This window comes from Urtica dioica, chromosome 10, assembly GCF_054948205.1.
Source record: "Urtica dioica subsp. dioica isolate 48M chromosome 10, U.dioica_male_clone48M_v1_H2, whole genome shotgun sequence".
Classification (NCBI taxonomy): domain Eukaryota; kingdom Viridiplantae; phylum Streptophyta; class Magnoliopsida; order Rosales; family Urticaceae; genus Urtica; species Urtica dioica.
Genome location: NC_142765.1, coordinates 14,815,470 through 14,835,852, shown reverse-complemented (window position 1 = coordinate 14,835,852; position 20,383 = coordinate 14,815,470). Strand labels below are relative to the sequence as shown.

At 40.2% G+C, this 20,383-nt stretch overlaps 4 protein-coding genes across 4 annotated transcripts; 1 reads left to right on the top strand and 3 right to left on the bottom strand.

The window, feature by feature from the left end:
* Positions 1-1,168: 1,168 nt before the first annotated feature.
* LOC149383481 (pachytene checkpoint-like protein) lies at positions 1,169-4,993 on the top strand. Its single transcript, XM_089628625.1, has 14 exons — positions 1,169-1,470; positions 1,567-1,630; positions 1,805-1,911; positions 2,096-2,163; positions 2,424-2,527; positions 2,615-2,719; positions 2,830-2,919; positions 3,017-3,092; positions 3,516-3,585; positions 3,672-3,742; positions 3,881-3,971; positions 4,178-4,305; positions 4,431-4,556; positions 4,652-4,993. Exons 1-14 carry the CDS (start codon positions 1,296-1,298, stop codon positions 4,790-4,792), a joined length of 1,416 nt encoding a protein of 471 aa, XP_089484751.1. The 5' UTR covers positions 1,169-1,295; the 3' UTR covers positions 4,793-4,993.
* LOC149383480 (uncharacterized) lies at positions 4,943-10,092 on the bottom strand. The gene is made up of 3 exons (XM_089627812.1): positions 8,193-10,092; positions 7,432-7,547; positions 4,943-6,994 (listed from the first exon to the last, which is right to left on the bottom strand). The coding sequence occupies exons 1-3, from the start codon at positions 10,070-10,072 to the stop codon at positions 5,049-5,051; spliced, it is 3,942 nt and encodes a 1,313-aa protein (XP_089483938.1). The 5' UTR covers positions 10,073-10,092; the 3' UTR covers positions 4,943-5,048.
* Positions 10,093-10,875: 783 nt separating this feature from the next.
* Positions 10,876-14,345, bottom strand: LOC149383479 (uncharacterized). Its single transcript, XM_089627811.1, has 5 exons — positions 14,216-14,345; positions 14,032-14,151; positions 13,462-13,790; positions 10,958-11,233; positions 10,876-10,905 (listed from the first exon to the last, which is right to left on the bottom strand). Exons 1-5 carry the CDS (start codon positions 14,343-14,345, stop codon positions 10,876-10,878), a joined length of 885 nt encoding a protein of 294 aa, XP_089483937.1.
* Positions 14,346-14,426: 81 nt separating this feature from the next.
* Positions 14,427-15,336, bottom strand: LOC149383478 (uncharacterized). Its single transcript, XM_089627810.1, has 3 exons — positions 15,207-15,336; positions 14,766-15,135; positions 14,427-14,718 (listed from the first exon to the last, which is right to left on the bottom strand). The coding sequence occupies exons 1-3, from the start codon at positions 15,334-15,336 to the stop codon at positions 14,427-14,429; spliced, it is 792 nt and encodes a 263-aa protein (XP_089483936.1).
* Between the last annotated feature and the right edge of the window lie 5,047 nt (positions 15,337-20,383).

The following is a 20,383-nucleotide window of genomic DNA, read 5'->3' as shown; positions in this document are numbered from 1 at the left end:
ACGCTATTAAAGTAGCGTCGTTTCGTCGTCTAGAGCACCAACAAATACGTATAGAATGCGCTTATCAAAAAAATTCTTCCATAATAAAAGAAAGATGAAAAAAAAACTGATAAAAGAAAAATGGATTATTCCTATGCTATAGCCTCATCAATAGTTTAGAACCAAAATCTAATAAGTCAAAACTAATGTAAAAGCATGACTTTCATATTTGTGTAAGTACAAAAATACCCTTAATGAAATATCATTTTAAGATTTATTGACATCGTTGCCAATAAATTATATGCATGTCAATAAATCTTCAACATACCAAATTCTTTGAAGATTTATTGACATCCAAAAAATTTATTGACATCGAAGTCAATAAATCTTTCAAGAATTTTCCAGAATCGTTTGAAAATTTATTGACATTGATGTCAATAAAAAAGACAAAATGTCAACAAATCTTCAAACGAATTTTCAGATTCTTAAAACCAATATTTTTTTTTCTAGATTTTCTAAATTATTAGGTATATATGAGACTTTTGAGGGAATGGAATCGTGAGACACATTGATATGGACTTAAATCTCTCTCTCTCTCTCTCTCTCTCTCTCTCTCTCTCTTCGCCTCCACGTCAATTCCTCTTCTTTTCCGTCATGATTTTTTTCTTATTATTTATCCAAAATGACAAAAAAAAAAAACACCAAAACCCGAACCCAAACCCTAAAGTTAAAGCTATGACAAATAAATCTAAATCATCTCCAGCAAATGGAGAGAGACTCGAAACGAGATTAATTTCGAATGTGTAGATGTTGATTTTCATTTAATTTGCTTGAATAATTTTTTCTCCAAATTTTTCAGGTTTCCAAAAAAATCGTAATAACGATAATGTCAATAAATCAGGTAGATTATTAACGATAATGTAAATAAATTAGATAGACAAAATATAAAAAAGAAAATATATTTTATTGAGAGTATTTTTGTACCAACAAATATAAGAAAGTTATACTTTTGAATTAATTTTGACATATTGGAATTTGATCCAAAAATATTGAGGAAATCATAATTTAGGAATAATACCGAATAAAAACATAAAGAAAGGAGAAAAAAAAAAAAAAAGATAGCTTGCCTCACATGCTCAAAGCGTGCGATAGAACTGTTTTCTCTCTCTCTCTCTCTCTCTCTCTCTCTCTCTCTATCGGACAAAATTTTTCCCGCCCAAATTTGAGATTGTTTAGGGTTTTACTTTTTCTCTCGTTTCTCTGCGATGCGTTCAACCTGGTGAATCCCATACCTCGCCGTATTCTCCAATCCGAACATGGCTGCCGAGTCTTCTCCGATTCCGATGGAGTTCTCCGCGCAGAACCACCAAGACGCCCCTATGCCCGACCAGAACGGCGTCGTTTCAGAGCCACCACTACCACCACCACCACCACCACCTCCGAGTCCGTCTCTTCCTCCTGTGCTCCGCGAAGACAAATTCCTTGTCTCAGGTCCGTTCATCGTTCCGATTTTTGAAAATGAACTCACTTTTCATTGCATAAAATAAAATTTTCCATTTGATTGTGTGGATTTCACTAATTTTTCAGTTGAAGTCTGTCTAAAACCCTCTAGTACCGCTCGGATCGACGAAGTTCGTCTGGCCGTGGAGAGGTATGCGATGTCGAAAACTTTTTTTTATTTTTAATTTTTATGTGATTTCTGGATACAAGAACTGTTGATGAAATTGTAGTTACGAGTTTTTTTTTTCTTTCGAGATTATGTTGCTTAAAATGCTTAAAAAAGTTACGAAATTTATTTATATTTCTCTATTTTGGGACTGACTAGAATGCTTGAGAAGAGAAGTTTAAGCTATGAAGATGGACCGATTTCTGTGCCGGTTGACGATCAGTTGCTTGCAGAAAATGTACAGAGCATTAACATCTGTGACACAGGTATGGTTAGTTCACGTATTTGAATTTTGTATTTCAGAGATTTTGAAAGAATTTTCAGTTAGTTCGATTGAGATTTTGTCAGAAAACATGCTGTTTTGTCAGAAAACTAAAAGCTGCTCGTATAATTGTGATTGTAAACTTCAAACTGTTGAATTTTATATGCTTGAGATTTTTTTTCTTATAGAGGAATGGGTGCAGAACCATGACATTCTCTTGTTCTGGCAAGTCAAACCTTCTGTGCATGTATTTCAGGTAAACTTGCGGCAGATAGTTCCGAAAAATTCAATGTCCGTGCTTTTCCACACTCTTAAGTCTATCGAGTAGATGAAATGCATAAAATTATTCGACAAATTTGGGTTTCTTTAAGTTGTTTCTGACTTAATGTTTCATTTGATTTGACTGATCTGGTACCCTAGTTGGGTGTATTTGACAATACGAAGCATTTTAAAGCTCAATGTTTTTTTAAAACTCTGACTTGTTGTGCATGATTTTGGCGGGACATGTCTTTTCAGCTTAGTGAGGAAGGACCATGTGAAGAACTAGGTGGTGATGGGCAATCCTCCACCTTCAGTGAATGGATGCTTCCTGCAAAGGATTTTGATGGCATGTGGGAAAGGTTTGCTTGCAACTTTTTGGATTTTTCCTTTAAAGAGTTCACATTCAGTTTCAGTTTGTGTATTCACATTTCCTATTGATTATTCAGCTTAATTTATGAGCCTGGCCTCAAAAAGAGGCTGCTCCGCTATGCAGCAACAGCATTGATGTTCACTGAAAAGGGCGTGAATCCGTTTCTTGTGTCATGGAATCGGTAAGAAACGTTTTGTTGATTTCACTCGGTTCAAAAGTGATGTCAGAAGATTTGTACATTGTCTTTTAGTATTTGTTTGACTTTGGGTTCGTTCTTTCAACCCTTTTCAGCGTCGTGCTCTTACATGGACCTCCAGGAACCGGGAAAACATCTTTGTGTAAAGCATTGGCTCAAAAGCTATCTATTCGATTCAGTTCCAGGTTTGTTAACTTACTTTACTGTCCTGTATTGTGACTTGCCAGACCCACTGAATGACCAGTCTAAAAGTTTCCTTACAAATTCCTATCTCGTTTACAGATATCCACAGTCCCAATTGATCGAAGTTAATGCTCACTCTCTGTTCAGTAAATGGTTTTCGGAGAGTGGAAAGTTGGTACGAAAACATTACTCATTACCTAAATGCAACCCTTTAAAAGATGTTTGATCTTTGTTACCTGTTATCCCTCGTTGATTGGCTTGACTTTCATCATGCAATCGATCTGTAGCTTTTTATTATCTGTGACTATGAAGTGATTTGAGCTAGTTTCTTATATTTAACGAATAAATGCCCATCTAGTAAATTAGAATCGGGTTAAAAAATACAAGCCTTCAAACTTTATAGTATCTGAGGGTATTAGCAGCCGTTTCCAGCTGTTCCCTTTTTCAGATTCTGCTGTCTTTCTAAAAAAATTATATCGTCTTCTGACCCATGGTCCAAGATTTTTCAAGTTCTTCAGAGAAAAGCTATTTAAATATTAGGATTAATTTAGACTTCAAATGGTTTCATTTCAGTTACTTTTTTTAATCATTTTATTAGGTCGCTAAGCTTTTCCAGAAAATTCAAGAAATGGTGGAGGAAGAAAACAACCTGGTATTTGTTTTGATTGGTGAGCTTAATTTCGGAGCTTTGAACTCATGATTTATTGATTTCCTCTTTTAGCCTTTTGTTATAAATTTTGTGATGACGCCACAGATGAAGTTGAAAGTCTCGCCTCTGCTCGAAAGGCTGCTCTGTCCGGTTCTGAACCCTCGGATTCTATACGGGTACTTTCCTCTGCTATACTCTTTTGAAAATACATCTCCAATCTCTACATCATCACCTACTTCATGAGCAACAACTTTTGAAGAACATTCATGGTTGCCAAGAAAGTAATCCCAACTTTTTACAAACTGGCATTTCAGGTTGTGAACGCACTACTAACTCAGATTGACAAACTGAAATCATCTCCAAATGTGATAATATTAACAACGTCCAACATTACTGCTGCTATTGGTAAGCTATTTTGCTATTGTAATCTATTTATTTAATTATTTTATTAAGAAAATAGAACCCGCTTGAAGCTTGGGAACTTGTCAGAAGTTTCCAGTGGTAGAAAGTATCGAACTTGCAATGAAGTATTTTAGAATTTGTGCTTCCAAGTCCTTACTGATTAATTCGTCTACGTCGTTGGAAATTTATATGGTTTGGTTTCGCTGCAGACATCGCTTTCATTGACCGAGCTGATATAAAAGCATATGTTGGTCCTCCAACTCTCCAAGCTCGTTATGAAATTCTTAGGGGCTGCTTACAGGAGCTTGTACGGACCAAAGTATTATCGAACTTTCATGTATGACTTCCTCATTCTGTTCGTGAAGTGAACAAATCATGTATTATTATTATTATTATTTTGTTACATATCTTCTCTTCGTTATGGATTTCATGAGATGTGCTAATGAATGCAATATATTATAGGACTCTGACCAGTTAATCATTCCAAGCTACAATGGTTTGAAGGAGAAACTCAGCCGGCCCGAGGCTCAGGGAACTCAAGAGCTGCAATCATATAAACAATTGCTTCAAACTGCTGAAGCATGCGAGGTAAATAGTAATATATGCTTCACTGCATACTAAATCCGTTTTTCTTTTTTGGTTTAACATATCATCTAATATGGTTTTGGTATTGTATTCCATAGGGATTGAGCGGACGGTCTTTAAGAAAGCTTCCGTTCTTAGCATTCGCAGCTCTCTCAAACCCCTATAGTTGCGACCCTAGCAAGTTCTTGAGCACAATGGTGGACACGGCGAGAAGAGAACGATCTGAGCTTCCTGACTGAGTTTTTTTCGATCCTTCTGGGTGTTTTTTCTTTCTTCTTCTGTAAATGAAGTACTTTGAAGCTAACCCATCTGAATGTACAACTTAGTTGAGGCTTAGTTACTTGTTGTAGCTCAACTGTTGCAAAAGGAGCACAGTAATATAAAGAAAATTGAAAGAAAGAAAACATGAAAAGATTATTTTTGCCCTTCATAGCGCAAAATTACGAGTCATGATATTCGTTCAACAGTAAATTGCAAAGCAGAAAAAGGAATGAATTAAATAGCAGGGTTGTTTTTGCTTTGTTTCTTGTTCTCTGCAGAACCAAAGAGTTTGCAAACGTCGCTCTGCTTTCGAATGTGATGAGGGCACTTGAAAAGTAGATCCTTGGCCTCGCGGTGCCTACCTTCTGTGAAGAAGGCTTTGAAGATGTGAATATAAGCTACAACACTGGGATATTCCTTCACAGCCAACGCCTTCAAAAGGTCAGCAGCGTCCTCGACGCTACCGAACCTCGAGATGTACCGAAAAAATGGCTCAGGGTACGGAGGGTAGTCCTGCTTCTTCATCATTCGGAGAAGGTTCATCGCTTCTTCGAGCTTCCTCGCCTCCAACAATCTCTCGATGAGGTTCTTGAAACTCGCTTGCCATGGCTTCATACCCGCCTTGTCGACCATCTCGACTAGCAGCCCATAAGCACCGACCACCTTGCCCTTGCTCAGCAACCCCTTTATCAAGACCTCCAACAAATCGGCATCGGCGTTGCAATCCTTTCCGAGCATCTTCGTGAAGCAAACCAAAGCCTCGTCAACCTCGCCGGCATCGCAGTGCCCTTTAATCAAAATGGTCCATGTCATCATATCGGGTGTACACCCGATCGATTCCATGTTCTCTAGAACTTCATAGGCCTCTTTGAATCTCTTCGCCATGCATAGCCCGTGTATCGCTTGACTGTACGTGATGTTGTCCGGTTCGAAACCCGAGTTCTTCATCTCATCAATCACCTTCTCGGCTTCTTCGAACTTCCCCGCCGATGTAAGACACCTGTGAATCCCGTCGTATAAGGCTTTTGAGAGCTTATAACCCGCCGATTTATATTTCTCCGTAACCCGAGAAACCAAGCTCAAAAAGGTCCCATCGTTTGTAGAGAGGCGCCGGAGAAGCATTCCACAATCTTGGATCGTGGGCTTGTAAGGCCCGTCCATCATATACTCGTAGAGCTTCACTGCTTCTTCCATCTCCATGATCTTCTGTAAGAACCTCGAGATCCTTATGTAGCTATCGATGTCTAGTTCGAAGCCTTTGCTCTTCATTCTCTCGACTAGGCTCCAAAACTCAACGGGCGAGTAGCCTTGGCCGAGAATCCTGGCGAGAGCGTTGAACGTAATTGTGTTGTGTTTGTAGCCCCGAGAACGACCGAGCCAATCGAAGAAGCTCAACGCTCTCAATGGGGTTGATTTGAGTCCCCTCAAAACCCTCGTCACGAAATCATCTGATAGCTCGCTGTCCCAGATTAGCCTGTCTAGTTCTTTCTCAACCTGACCGTTCCATTCGGATTTCGAAATGATATCCAACACTTCTTTGGCAGCAGATTCGATTCCGCTCTCTTCGACCATTGTCTTGTAGAAATGAGCCAAATCCGAGGCGTGTTTTGGCCTCTTTTCCACCTTTAATACTCCCATCATGGTGGAATACGTTTCTTCATCCAAGCAAAGGCCTTGCTCTTTAAGACTATTCAGAGTATCCCAAAACACTTCAGTGTCACTGAGGAGTGAAATCCTAAGCAAAATGCTGTAAATTGAAGTGCTTGGTCTAAACCCATCTCTTTCTTTAACCCAATTGAAAAAACTGAAAGCCGTTTGTGGGTATTTATCTAGCCTCTTCAAAAAGTAGATGACCCTCTCGTGGGTCCATTCGAGGTCCGAACTCGTCAACTCGGACTCCAACTCAGTGGACCAATTGCTGGTCGCAACGAGCTCGACGACAGAGTTGGGTGTGGAAGAGAAGAAGAGCTTTTGGTGGGTTGTGATGGGCTGAGAACAGCGAAATTGAGTCGGAAGAAGCGAAGAGAGTAGAGAGAACTGAGTCACCTGTGGACGAGTCGTGTTGCGAATCTGAGTTGAGAGGACCGAGTTGGCTAGTCTGAGAGAGATGAGGATGTTCTTCGCTCGATTCATGGTTGATAAAACTTTTGTGTCGTCTTTAAAGACGAGCGCTTTGGGTCAGTAAGGTTTAGGGTTTAACAGCTTTTTTTCTTTCTTTTTGAAAAGGGGTTTAACAGCGAGGTTATAAGAACCCTGGGAATCCATTTAGCAAAATATATTTAAAAAAAAAAATTGACTCCTGGTTCGGGTCCAAATCCGGGGCTTACTATCCATGGATATATGTACAACAGAAGAAGTATTTACGCGAAGGCATAACTTTACTACTATTTAAGCTTTTATTTATTTATTTTTATTAGAAAGCTATTTAAGCCTCTCTTTTTGAATTTTAAGGCTTTTTTTTAGTGGTCATATCTTCTCATTAATAAAAGAGCATACAACCAGCAAGGACATAAAAAAATCCTTTCACAACCAGCCTCGAAGCAAACCCGTTGCGTAGAGCTCCACCTCCTCCGCTGAGACAGCATCGATGCAGTAACGAGTCACGGACCCGCCTTACCATCGCTGAAAGCTGCGTCGGAGTTGATCTTGACAAGGCCAGGAGAGAATCTGCTCAGTTTCAGGCAGGTCAGCAAAGCTTCTCTCCCAATTCTCCACAGCATCAGAGAGCTGAGACTTTGCGTTTATGATGATTTATGGTTTGAAGCTAAAAATTAGGAGCAACTTATATGACTTTTTTTTTTATTTTTTATTTTATTTTTAATTTTCATCAATTTTGGATCGACATTGATGATAACACAAATGTAGGTTTGAAAGTACAATCGTATATTTTGGTTTACTAGTGCCCCTTCTGAATACAATCTTTCGATGAAAAACATCTAAATTTGCTTTAAAAAAAAACAAACGATTAGGTTCAGAGAGTAAACTAAGGATGAATGCTGATATGTGTGGATACACACGAAGGCTGCGTAGAAAAACTGTTGAAATCGTCTGACGCATGATCTCGAGTTCAATCGCTCATAAACTCAAAATATTCGGGGCCATTGAGGGGTCTTCCAGTCTAACTGATCGGGGCTTAGTTGGCGAAGCTCGAACACGGTTAAAAAAAAAATCTGAGCTTTCGCTATGGACGGAAAATGGCATTGTATAGTTCTAGTCTGCAGATCCCTTTGGCCAACCCTCACCACCCGAAGCTCCCCCAGACCAGACCCCACGTGAGTGAGCTCTACTCCGAAAGGAAATAGACGATACGTTTTTCATAGTTATTGCGGGTTTTTTTTTTAACAACCGATTACAAAAAAATACAGCATCACTTTGGTCTAAGAAGCGGGTTTGTTCTCGCTCTGGTCCTCCGCGAGGCCGAAGAGTTTTCGAACCTCACTCTGCTTTCGAATCTCGTGAGGGCACTGTGAAAGGAGTTCCTCAGCCTCGCGGTCCCTACCTTCCGCGAAAAACGCTTTGAAGACGCGAAGGTAAGCCATCAAATTCGGGTACTCGTATTTCTTCACGGTCAACGCCTTCAAAAAGTCAACGGCGTCCTCGACGCTCCCGAACCTCGCGACGTGCCGGAAAAACGGCTCGGTGTGAGGAGGGTAGTCCCAACTCTTCATCATCCCGAGAAGGCTAATCGCTTCTCCGAGCCTCCGAGCCACCAACAGCTTTTCGATCAGGCTCTTGAGGGTCACTTTCCAAGGTTTCAGGCCCGTCTCGACAAGGAAACCGTAAGCCTCGACGATTTTGCCCTTACTAAGCAAACCCTTTATTAAAACCTCCAAAAGATCAGCGTCGGCTTCGCAGCCCTTTCCGAGCATCTTCGCGAAGCAGACCAAAGCTCCGTCGACCTCGCCGGAGTCGCAATGCCCTTGAATCAGAATTGTCCAAGTCATTATATCGGGCGTACACCCGATCGATTCCATTTTCTCCAGAACTTCATAGGCCTCTTCGAATCTCCTCTCCTTGCACAGCCCGTGTATTGTTTGGCTGTAAGTGATGTTGTCTGGTTCGAACCCCGAGTTCTTCATCCCATCGATGACCTTCTCGGCTTCTTCGAACTTCCCCGCAGCTGTTAGGCACCTGTGAATCCCATCGTACAAAGCTTTCGAGAGCTTATAACCCGCCGATTCGTACTTCTCCGCGATTTGGGGCGCGAGGCTCGAGAACGCCGTGTCGCTCGTCGAGAGGCGCCGGAGAAGCGCGCCGAAATCTTGTGTCGTGGGCTTGTAAGGCCCGTCCATCATGAACTCGTAGAGCTTCGCGGCCTCTTCCATCGCCTTGATCTTCTGCAGGAACCTCGAGATTTTCACGTAGGTGTCGATGTCGAGCTCGAAGCCTTTGCTCTTCATTCTCTCGATAAGGCTCCAAAACTCTCCGGCCGTGTAGCCCTGGCCGAGGATCCGGGCTAGAGCGTTGTACGTGACCGCGCTGTGTTCATAGCCCCGAGAACGAGCGATCCAATCGAAGAAGCTCGACGCTTTCGACGGTGTCGATTTGAGTCCCCTCAGAACCCTAATCACGAAATCCTCGGATAAATCTCCGATCGCCCCGTGTAGTTCTTTCTCGACCTGGCCGGTCCATTCGGATTTCGAAATGATTTCGACAACTTCTTTGGCAGCCGCTTCGATCCCGCTCTCCCTGACCATCGTCTTGTAGAAATGGGTCAAATCCGAGGCGTGATTCGGCCTCTTTTCGGCTTTCAATAGTCCTATGATAGTCAAGTACGTTTCTTCATCCAAGCAAAAGCCTTGTTCTTTAAGACTGTTCAGAGTATCCGAAAACACTTCAGTGTCAATGAGGAGCGAAATCCTAAGCAAAAGGCTGTAAATTGAAGTGCTTGGTCTAAACCCATCTCTCTCTTTCACCCAATTGAAGAAACTAAACGCCTTCTGTGGGTATTTGTCTAGCCTCTTCAAAATGTAGATGACCCTCTCGTGGGTCCATTTGAGGTCCGAACTCGCCAACTCGGACTCCAACTCAGTCGACCAATCTCTGGCCGCGACGAGCTCGACGACCGAGCTGGGTGTGGAAGAGAAGAAGAACTTTTGCTGGGCTGTGATTGGCTGAGAATAGCGAAATTGAGTCGGAAGAAGCGAAGAGAGTTGAGAGAGCTGAGTCACCTGTGGACGAGTCGTGTTGCGAATCTGAGTTGAGGGTACCGAGTTGGGTAGTCTGAGAGAGATGAGGATGTTCTTCGCTCGATTCATGTTGATTAAACTTTTGTTGTCTTCAAAGCAAGGCTTGCTTCAAAGATGAGCACTTTGGCGGTGAGGTTTAGGTTTTTATTTTATTTTATTTATTTATTATTTTAAATAGAGGTTTAAGAGGAGAAATTTCATTTTCTAGACTTGAAAATAATGAAAATCAAATAATCGAATACCATTACCGATGTCGTATCGGGACTCAGATTTTGATGGGTTCCCGGGAGAAGCCATTGACTTACCGGGGTATCCAGTGAAACCGAAGGTAAACCGTGTCGGTGAACTTACCGTTACCAATGTGGTTTACCGGCAAATACCGGACTTACCGAGGGGGTATTCAGTGAACAACAAATTTATATAATGTCATACATATTACATACCATAAGCTAAAAAAGAAAATAGTTTACAATATTATTATTACATACCATATGCTAAAAACAAAAATAGTTTATCATATCTTTATTACATACCATAGGCTAAAAACGACTACTCTGGTAATATCCCTCGACTAACGGTCATACAATAATCGTACCAAGTCAAAAAATGAGGGTATGCAGATTGGTACGTCTCCAAATGATAGTCGTATTCCCATTGCATCATACCTGTAGAGAAAGAGTATGCGGGATAACCTTGTTGCGGTCGGACCGGAGTCATGATGATTTGTGGTGGTGGAGAATAGTCGTTGTTGCGGTAAGAGGAAGACCCTTCATAATACTGGTACCCCGTGTCTTGAGGAGTAATTGTCACCGATCCGAAGTTGGTCGATAAATCATCAACGTCATTGCTAGACGTAAATGACATGGCATCATTCATTCATCCACCGTGGCCGCCCCCATAACCTGTGTAAAAAAAAGTCGGATGAAAACGGTTATAATCTTCCTCATTTGGTACGTATCCACCGCCACCACCACCGACATTGTAGGAGCCTCCACGTCCGTCCCCACTACCACCAACACCACTAGAGCCGTAGTCACCACTACCACTGTAGGTACCTCGATCGTCACCACCCCCTCCACCTCCATCACCCCCTCCACCATCACCGCCCTCACTGTCATCGAAATCAGAACTGTGGCTAGATTCGCATTGAGGAAGAACTTCTTCCTCTAACACGCTCTCCGGATCAAGTCCAAGCTCTCGGGCCATCTGAGCTACCGTCGGATCCGGGTTCTGGTTGTTGGAATTGATCTAGGGTTAAGAAAAGATTTAACGCTTCGAGCAAGCGGCGTAATTTAAAATTTTTCTTTAAAACAAGTAAAACGTTTTTACTAACCTAGACAAAGAGCAAGTACATATAAATTAAAACTATTAAAGAGCATTATTTATTTACTAACCTTTGTGAAGTTTGAACGTTGAGAACCCTTAGGAAGGTTGAAATGTTCGTCTCCCCACTCAGCTCGTCTTTCTTCTTTCATCGGGAACTCGAGCAACCACGAAAGTTTCTATCACAAGAATCACTCGATAAAGAAAGGAATTAGTGTGTGGGCACTTTTAACACGACGACTCAAGAACAAGTCTAAGAGTCGAAGAGCTAAAACACTAGGTCAAATGTGGACCTAGGTGCCAAAACAAAAACGAAAGAAAACTAGAGAGAGAAAGGGGAGGGGCGGCCACAAGTTCTAGAGAGAGTGTCTCTCAATCTCTAACTTATGTGGAATATAAGAAAACAATTAGAATGAGGCCTCTATTTATAGGGGAGAGATTACCTTCATGAATGTAGTTTCCTCTTCTATAGAATATCACATATTCATGAGCAAAATTTTGCTCCTTCCTTCCTCATTCACACGGCCAAGACAATCCAAGCAAGTCCTTAGATTTGTTTCCTCTTTTATTTTGCTCTCTCCTTGCCTTAGTTGGCCGCCCATCCTATTTCCTTGTAGAGGAAATTTGTTTCCTCTTTTTCTTTTCGTAAGTATCTTCATACAATAATGCACAAAATTGGTCTCTCTTTCTCTAGGTTGGACGTGCAACACATTTTAGAAGGGGTTTCTAGATTTTCTTCATTTGTTCATGACAACATAAGAAAAGCCCATTAAGAATTTTTGAGTAAAATTCTATGAAATGAAATTAATCCTCAAGGCCCAAATTCATCAATATGGCCGATGGCCGAGTGGTTTAAATCATTTGTCATCATATGATAATGTCAAAAAATTTATTGACATTCATTTCATCCTATGTATGAAAAGACCAAAATACCCTTTAGACAATTTTCGTAAAACTTGTCTCGTTCTTGTTTTGACTTAGCTTCTAGTTTAACTATTCCCACTCGATATGATTTGTGATAGTGACCTCATGGATCCAAATGAACAAAGATTGAGCTAAAATACTTGGACTCAAAAGTTCACAAACCTTTTCCAAGTTTAGCTTAATGTCAACTGACTCCACTAAAGAGTTGACACTGAGAATCTCCCGGTTCAAATGAATTTATTTTCTACTCAAGAATTCAACTTAATTGTGATGAGTGGATCCACTGAATATTATCTATGTTTACCCTTCATGAATATCATCAGCTAGCGGGATTTACAAAATTACCATTTTACCCTTCTAGTTGTTATTTCCTCAACTCCTTTGTCGCTTGTGAATAAGTTAGACACAATGTATTGACAAGGAGCTAACAAGTCACATTTTTTCATTCAAAAGAGTCATTGACTCAATTTGGAGACTGATCAGTTCATTTATTCACATTCCTAGGAACAAAGCATGAGGTGATATACATTGCATTTCAGCAATCTTGTACATGAATTCCATATCTATGAGATCTTCACAAAGTTACTCACGTCATCTTTATAACTTAGTACTTCACCAATAGGTCTTGCTAAGAATCACATAGTGAATCCGAACTCTGACTTTCTCAAATGAGAATACGTAAGCTATGAAATGACATGTCTCATTTCAAGATTGAGGTAAGCATGATGCAATTCATACGTAGTGACTTCGAGACATAAAAGGTTAAATGGTTTGTTCTTATTCTGTCTCTAGAAGTGCACTGGTCAATTCAATACCTTCGGAAGATACTAGAAGAACTATAGAGTCTCCAACTCTCAATGTCTCATAACTAGACATCATAGATTCTCCTAACAATCGTACTGAGATCAATAGTCCTTTGATCCTTAGATTACGAATATATTGTTTTAAGAAAACCATGAAGAGTTTGTTCATGCAAATCTACATTTGTCTCTTCATATGTTGTTAGGTTTGTTTATGGACTAAAGACTAAGGTTTTATCATAAAGCTTCAGACAATGAAGAATGAATGAACATTTCAACTTTTATTAATAAATAAGCAGTTACAAGCAACAGTCTTCGTGAGACTATATTACATCAAATGTATACAAATGGACACTACTACTCTTCTTGTGGGCACCATTGACAACACTGGTTGACGTCATCCAGTGAAACCGAGTCAATCCACTGAAGCATTTCATCGTCTCCTTCATTATCTTGACCCGAACGCTCAAAAGCTCTTTCAATGATATCCAAAGGATCCATCGGGGTTGTCGAGTTGTCGTGGATCCGGGTCAGTTCTCTGATTTGCAGCTTCATGTTGTACGAGCAGAAGACAAGCTTCTCTAGCCTCTTATAAGCTAGGCGGTTCCCCTGTTTGGTGTGGATCAAGGCGAAAGTGCTCCAAACTCTCACAAGCAGATGATGATGCGTCTGAAACAAAATTCGAATGGCCAACGCTTGCAACGTCGGCGTCCAGTTCCCATAACATTCCCACCATTCAGCTGTAATCATGTCACAATAAGTCATATAACTTCATCTCATTAGACTCCATGGCACAATCTTCATATAACAGTATACGTAACACTTACTTGCACACAACGTTTCTCGTGCCGAGATAGCACTTCTTTGTGCGAAGTCCCATCTAGCTTCTCAGAATGCGATCAACTATAATAGTTAACGTCGATGTGAGTACAGGTTCTACAACTCATTGAATAATATAGGTTCAAGATTATACCTCTCTACCCAATGAAGCACCATCTAACTCCGGATGCAGCTTATCAAACACTTTCGTGACAGCCGCCATATGCGTGTTATTCATTACTACTTCCGGGTTATATTGGAACTTTGGATTGAGAAAGAAAGCTGCAAGAGAAGCACGTGTTATAAAAGGAAAAAGGTTAATGAATTATTGCGAGATGTAGTTCACCTGCAACATGTAATGGACGACACATCTGACTAGTCCATCTACACTCCACGATGTCGAGAACCCATTTCTTGCCGTTGAGCGCCGACAACTTCTTCTTCATCTCGTGGAACACGTAGTACAGTAGACCCATCGTCGGATGCACTTCGGTATCAACCAATCGAAGAATGGTGTACATAGGCTCAAAAATTGCACACAACTCATCGACGGATTGCTAAAACCGCGGGTTCAAAACGGTCTCGGTAATGGATTTCCCGGCAGGCGTTGGGCTCAATCTGTCATCGTCCCACCACTGACTAGTGAACAACGACCTCAACGCGGCTCTTTTCTCCCGGAGACTTCTTAGGGCGAGGTAGTTCGTAGCAAATCGTGTTGCCCCTGGACGGATGATTTCACCTGGGGCCACTTCTCGTAGCTTGGCCAACACCGCGACGTGGTTGTAGATAAACTTAGTCGCGTCCCTCACAACTTTGATTGTCCCTTTAATGAGTCTCTCTTTCCGATGTCTTCAAACATCAGATCCAAGCAATGTGCGGCACAAGGTGTCCAGTACACATTCTGACACCGAGACAATTTCTGCCCAGCACTCTTGTAGTTGGCGCCGTTGTCGGTGACTACTTGGATGACATTATGTCTCCCGACCTCTTTCAGCACATCCTTCAGTATTGAGTAGATGTAGTCTGCACTCTTGACATTCTTCGATGCGTCTATGGACTTCAAGAACACAGTCGCACCAGCGCAATAGACTATTATGTTGATGGTACTCAATTTGGTCGACCCTGTCCAACCATCAGCCAGTATCGTGCATCCATACATCTTCCAACGCTTCTTCTGCTCTTCCACAAAGTTCTCGACATCTACGACCTCCATCTCGAGGTACTTGTTGTAAACTTCGTACGCCGATGGGAGAGGAATCTTAGGACCTGCAATACACATGAACATCATATTCCAAATATAAATATCTTAATAAAAGTAAAAAAAGTGTGAGAATTACCGAGATCTTGAACCGTCACAATCATGTTTTTGAATTCATGATTGTTGACCTTGCTCGCGGACACGTGCTGGTGAATGATGAATTTGGTAATAGCTATTCCAAGCCACGATTTCTTCTTTGGGTCCACCATCTCGTCCACTCTACGTTGCCTCGCACTGGGAGACTTATATAACGACGGAGCGACATGTTGAGATTTTGCAGTCGAGCCCCCCCAGGACCCGATTGGAACCGAGCTTCCCACTCTGCCCGAGCTGCATCCTGACGCGACCTCTTCATCGCTGCTCGGAAGGTCTGCTTCGTAATCAGGAGTAGGACCCTCTTCATCAGCGTTGGTGTGATATGGTTTGTGGACTGTTCTTCGAATGGTTTCCTCCAATGTGTGTTTCTGTTTCTTCTTCTCAACATTACCGAGGATTAAAGCTTACATCTCCTCCATCACCTTAGGATGAACTTTATCGCACATTTTAACGTTCTTCTGAGAGTCCAAATGTGCAAGATGATTTTTTACTCTCGTGATCCTCCCTCCTCCCATTACATGACCGCAGAAGTTGCACGTGTTCGCACTTGCTTTTCCCGAAACGGGCGTGCATTACCTCCTTGCTGGGTCGGGTGGCGCAACTCTTCATGTCTACTATACAAACAAGTCAAAAACAAATATTCATAAGAATTAAAATAATCCATAAAAAAAAAATTAATTTCAAGTTCCACAATCGAAATATTTCATATCACATATTCAAAATTTAATTCCATTACTCCATAACACATACTCAAAATCTAATTCCAATAATCCATAATTTCATATCACATATTCTACATTTAATTCCATTCATCCATAACACATATTCAAAACTTAATTCCATTAATCCATATTTCCATATCACTTATTCTAAATTTAATTCCAATAATCCATAACTTCATATCACATATTCTACATTTGATTCCAATAATCCATAATTTCGTATCACATATTCTACATAATCTATATTTCCATATCACTTATTCTAAATTTAATTCCAATAATCCATAATTTCATATCACATATTCTACATTTAATTCCAATAATCCATAATTTCATATCACATATTCTACATAATCCATATTTCCATATCACTTATTCTAAATTTAATTCCAATAATCCATATTTCCATATCACTTATTCTATATTTAATTCCAATAATCCATATTTCCATATTACTTATTCTAAATTTAATTCCAATAATCCATAACACATATTCAAAATTTATTTCCAATAATCCATATTTCCATATCACTTATTCTAAATTTAATTCCAATAATCCATATTTCCATATCACTTATTCTAAATTTAATTCAATTAATCCATAACACCTATTCAAAATTTAATTCCAATAATCCATAATCCATATCACATACTCTACATTTAATTCCAATAATCCATAACACATATTCTAAATTCATATTAAATTTCAATATGCAATATCACATAAACCATAGTAAGAGTAAACATACATCAACCATAACAAAATGTCAAAAAAAAAAAAAAATAACATGAGCTCAAAATCATGATCAAAAGATTCAAAACAAATAAATGAAGTATAACCATGACAAATCTATAACAAATTTAAACAACATCAACCAACCACATAAAAAACCCTATTTTCGGATTAAAAAAACTAATAATTCGGATTAAAAATATTAAGATTTCTAAATCAATATCAAATTCATGTTAGTAAACATGGAAACAAGCTTGCATGGAAAGACAAAACAAATTCTTAAAAAATTAAAAAAAAAAAACTAACATTTTTACACTACTTTGGAATCACGCCGGATTTTGACGGGGATCCCAACGCTCACCGAGAATCTCGCCGGGAAAGAGTGAAGATCCGTCGTCTGCGCGCCGGGATCTGCGGGAACTCGCCGAGAAACACCGGTTTGGCGTGAAGATCCTTGCTCGCGAGGACGGGAGAGACGGATCTCAAACTCGGCGTGAATGACATTTTCACGTCCGAGATTCCATTTTATATCCCGATTTTTAGTAAAATTTGACCTAGACCGAGCTGGATTTTGTGAACCGGGACGCAGACCGAAACTCGTCCGGTTCCCACCGGTTCTCAGGGAATTACACGGTTTTGTACTGAACCGTGCCGGAAAGCTCACTGAACCCGGTTTTCGGGCGGTAACCGTCCGGTTCCCCTGAGATTTTAAACTTTGATGAAAATATCTCAATTAGATCCAATACTTTAAAAATATCCAAATTGGACTTTTGGACGAAAATACCCTTGCAAGACCATATAACACTACTAAAAAAAGTTCATTCTCTACTTATTGAAAATCTCTCATTCTCTCTCATTTTTTTCATCATTTCGAGTATCCAATTGGTTGAATTCCTTCAAAATGGGTAAGTATGCTTCTTCATTCATCTTTTATAGCTTTAGTGATATAGTTTGTGTAGAATAAATAAAGTTGGTAGATGTAGGTTAAACTTTCCGGAATTTGACGTTATTTCCGATAAAATCCGACCGTTTCGGATGAAATTCATGTAAAAATTCCGATTCAAGCAGAAATTCCGACCAATTCCGACCTATTCCAACCAATTCCTATCATTCCGACCCATTCCGACCTCTCCGACCAATTCCGACTCTTTCCGACCAATTCCAATGATTTTTGTAAAAATCCGATGGTCTTGGATTGGTTTTAAGTTTAATGTAAATTAATGTATTTTTGTGATATTTCTTGCAGTTTTATTGATGGTTAACGGCACGTCGGAGAGAAATGGACACTTATGCGTGTTCAAAAACACGAGAACATTTCCGCTTGAAGTTTCGAAAGAGACAACATACATGGAGTTAGTCGACAAGGTGTACAAGAGAGTCGATATAGACAGATCAAAGTATGACTTAAAGTTTGAAGTTCCATATGAGGCGGGTAGTATGCCGATTGAGCCTGCTTTGTTGAAGGACGATATTGACGTTAAGTATTATACGAAGAATAAAAGTCGTAGAAGTTATGCACTTCGTGTAACTTTGGTATCGAAAGAAGTCATAGCGTTAACTCCAAAAAGAGTAGATATAGGGAAAAAATGTGATGAATGAAGAATTGTCTCGCGTTGAACTCAACAAGAGACGACAGAATCTGATTATCAATGACTGAGATGATAATCCTGTGTTTAACAGTCGAATAGATGACCGAGACGATAAAGTATTCAAGCGTGACAGATATGACTACCACCACAACGATCGAGATGATGAATACAAAAGTGGCAGGAGTGAAGAAGACAAGTTCGAAGAAGATGATGGAAACAACAGTGACAAAGGAACAAAATTTGAAGAGTTCGCGAACACTGAAGAATGTGAAGATTTTGTAAAACATTTTACTGTACCATCGGGACAGGGTGAACCATCGGGACACGGTGAACCATCACGTGACCCTCATAAAGTTGTATCACCAACGGATTACGTGCCTTACTCATGGAAAGCCCCCGACTTCACAACCGATGATTTTTTCAAGGAAGAACATAATGATGTCCAAGTCAATTGTCAAATTCTTCCGCAATAATAAGAATGAGATGTACTTATATTCTTAAATGAAAAATGTTATGTTATATGTATTATAACCGTTGAATGCAATAGGTAGCACATAAGATATATATACCTTGAGAAGGAGTTTGAATCCAAGAAATAGATGAAGCAAGAGATTCACGTTTTTGCTCTAAAAAATAATTTCGAGTTTAGAGTGAAATCGTCTTCGAATAGGAGATGGTATGTCATATGCAAAAATGAGAAGTGTACTTGGAAGCTGAGGGGTGTTGTGCAGTGGTCTGATATGTGGCAGATTACATCGTACGAGAGTAGACATTCTTGCGCGCGTGTGGTTCGAACAGAAGAGCATAGAGGAGCTGCACCTTGGGTTATTGGGCACGTCTTTAAAGATAAGTACAATATTAGCTATATGGCTGAGTATTCGGCACATAACGTAAGAGAGGAAGTCAAGACAAGATGGGGTGTTGACATCTCGTACTTGAAAGCTTGGAGAACCAGGGAGAAAGAAATTTCATATGTAAGGGGTACGCCAGAAGAATCTTATCAGAAGTTACCATCTTGGCTATACATGTTGGAGCAGAAGAACCTTGGGACTCTGACTGCGTTTATGAAAGATGGCGATAGATTCAAGTACGCGTTCTTTTCTACTGGGGCGTGTTGTAGAGGATTCAAGTATTGTCGACCGGTGATATCATTAGACGGTTCATTTTTTAAGACAAAATACGGTGGACAGGTTCTATGCGCAATTGTGATGGATGCTAATTCATAATTATATCCACTTGCATTTGGGGTAGTAGATAGCGAGTGTCATGCTTCGTGGATTTGGTTTTTAAGAAAGTTGAGAGAAAGTTATCGGTGAAGACGTTGAAGAGTTGGCGTTCATATTCGATCGACATGTTAGCATCATACATGATCTCGAAGTGGTGTTCCCTGGTATCCCTCACGGAGCATGCTACCATCATCTAAAACTAAATGTCCAACATAAATTCAAGACCGATCATTGTGGCATTGAACTAAATTCCGCCGCTTATGCTTTCAATAAGACCACTTTCGAAGCTCATTTTCGGCAATTGAGAAGGAAAGATGTCGAGATGGCTAAGTATCTCGAGGAAGTCATTTTGATCGGTGGGCAAGAGCATTTTTCCCTGAGAAACGGTAATACACAAAGTCTTCATTTTGTCATTACAAGTGTTTTAACTAGATATAAAATGTCGCTAATATGTAACTGTTTGTATAGGTACGATATAATGACAAGTAATAATGCAGAAAGCTTCAACAATAAAACGAGGAATGCTAGAACGTTTCCTATTATCATGTTGCTTGAGTTTATTAGATTCACACTTCAAACGTGGTGTTTTGATGGAGAAGAAATGGCTAGGAAATGTGATACAAGACTGTCCCCGAAGTTTCAAGACAATCTCGTTCATCTAAACGGCAAGGCACAATTCGTCAATACCTATGGACTCGATATGTATGAATGTCATGTCAAAGACGAAAGATGTGACTTTGATGTTGATTTGTTGAAAAATGCACGTGCGGGCTACCACAACTACTTGGGATCCTGTGCGAGCATGTCATTGCATCTGCACAGCACATTAGTGTCGACATCTATTCTTTGTGCAGCCATTTCTATTCGAAGGAGACATGGATTGAGATGTA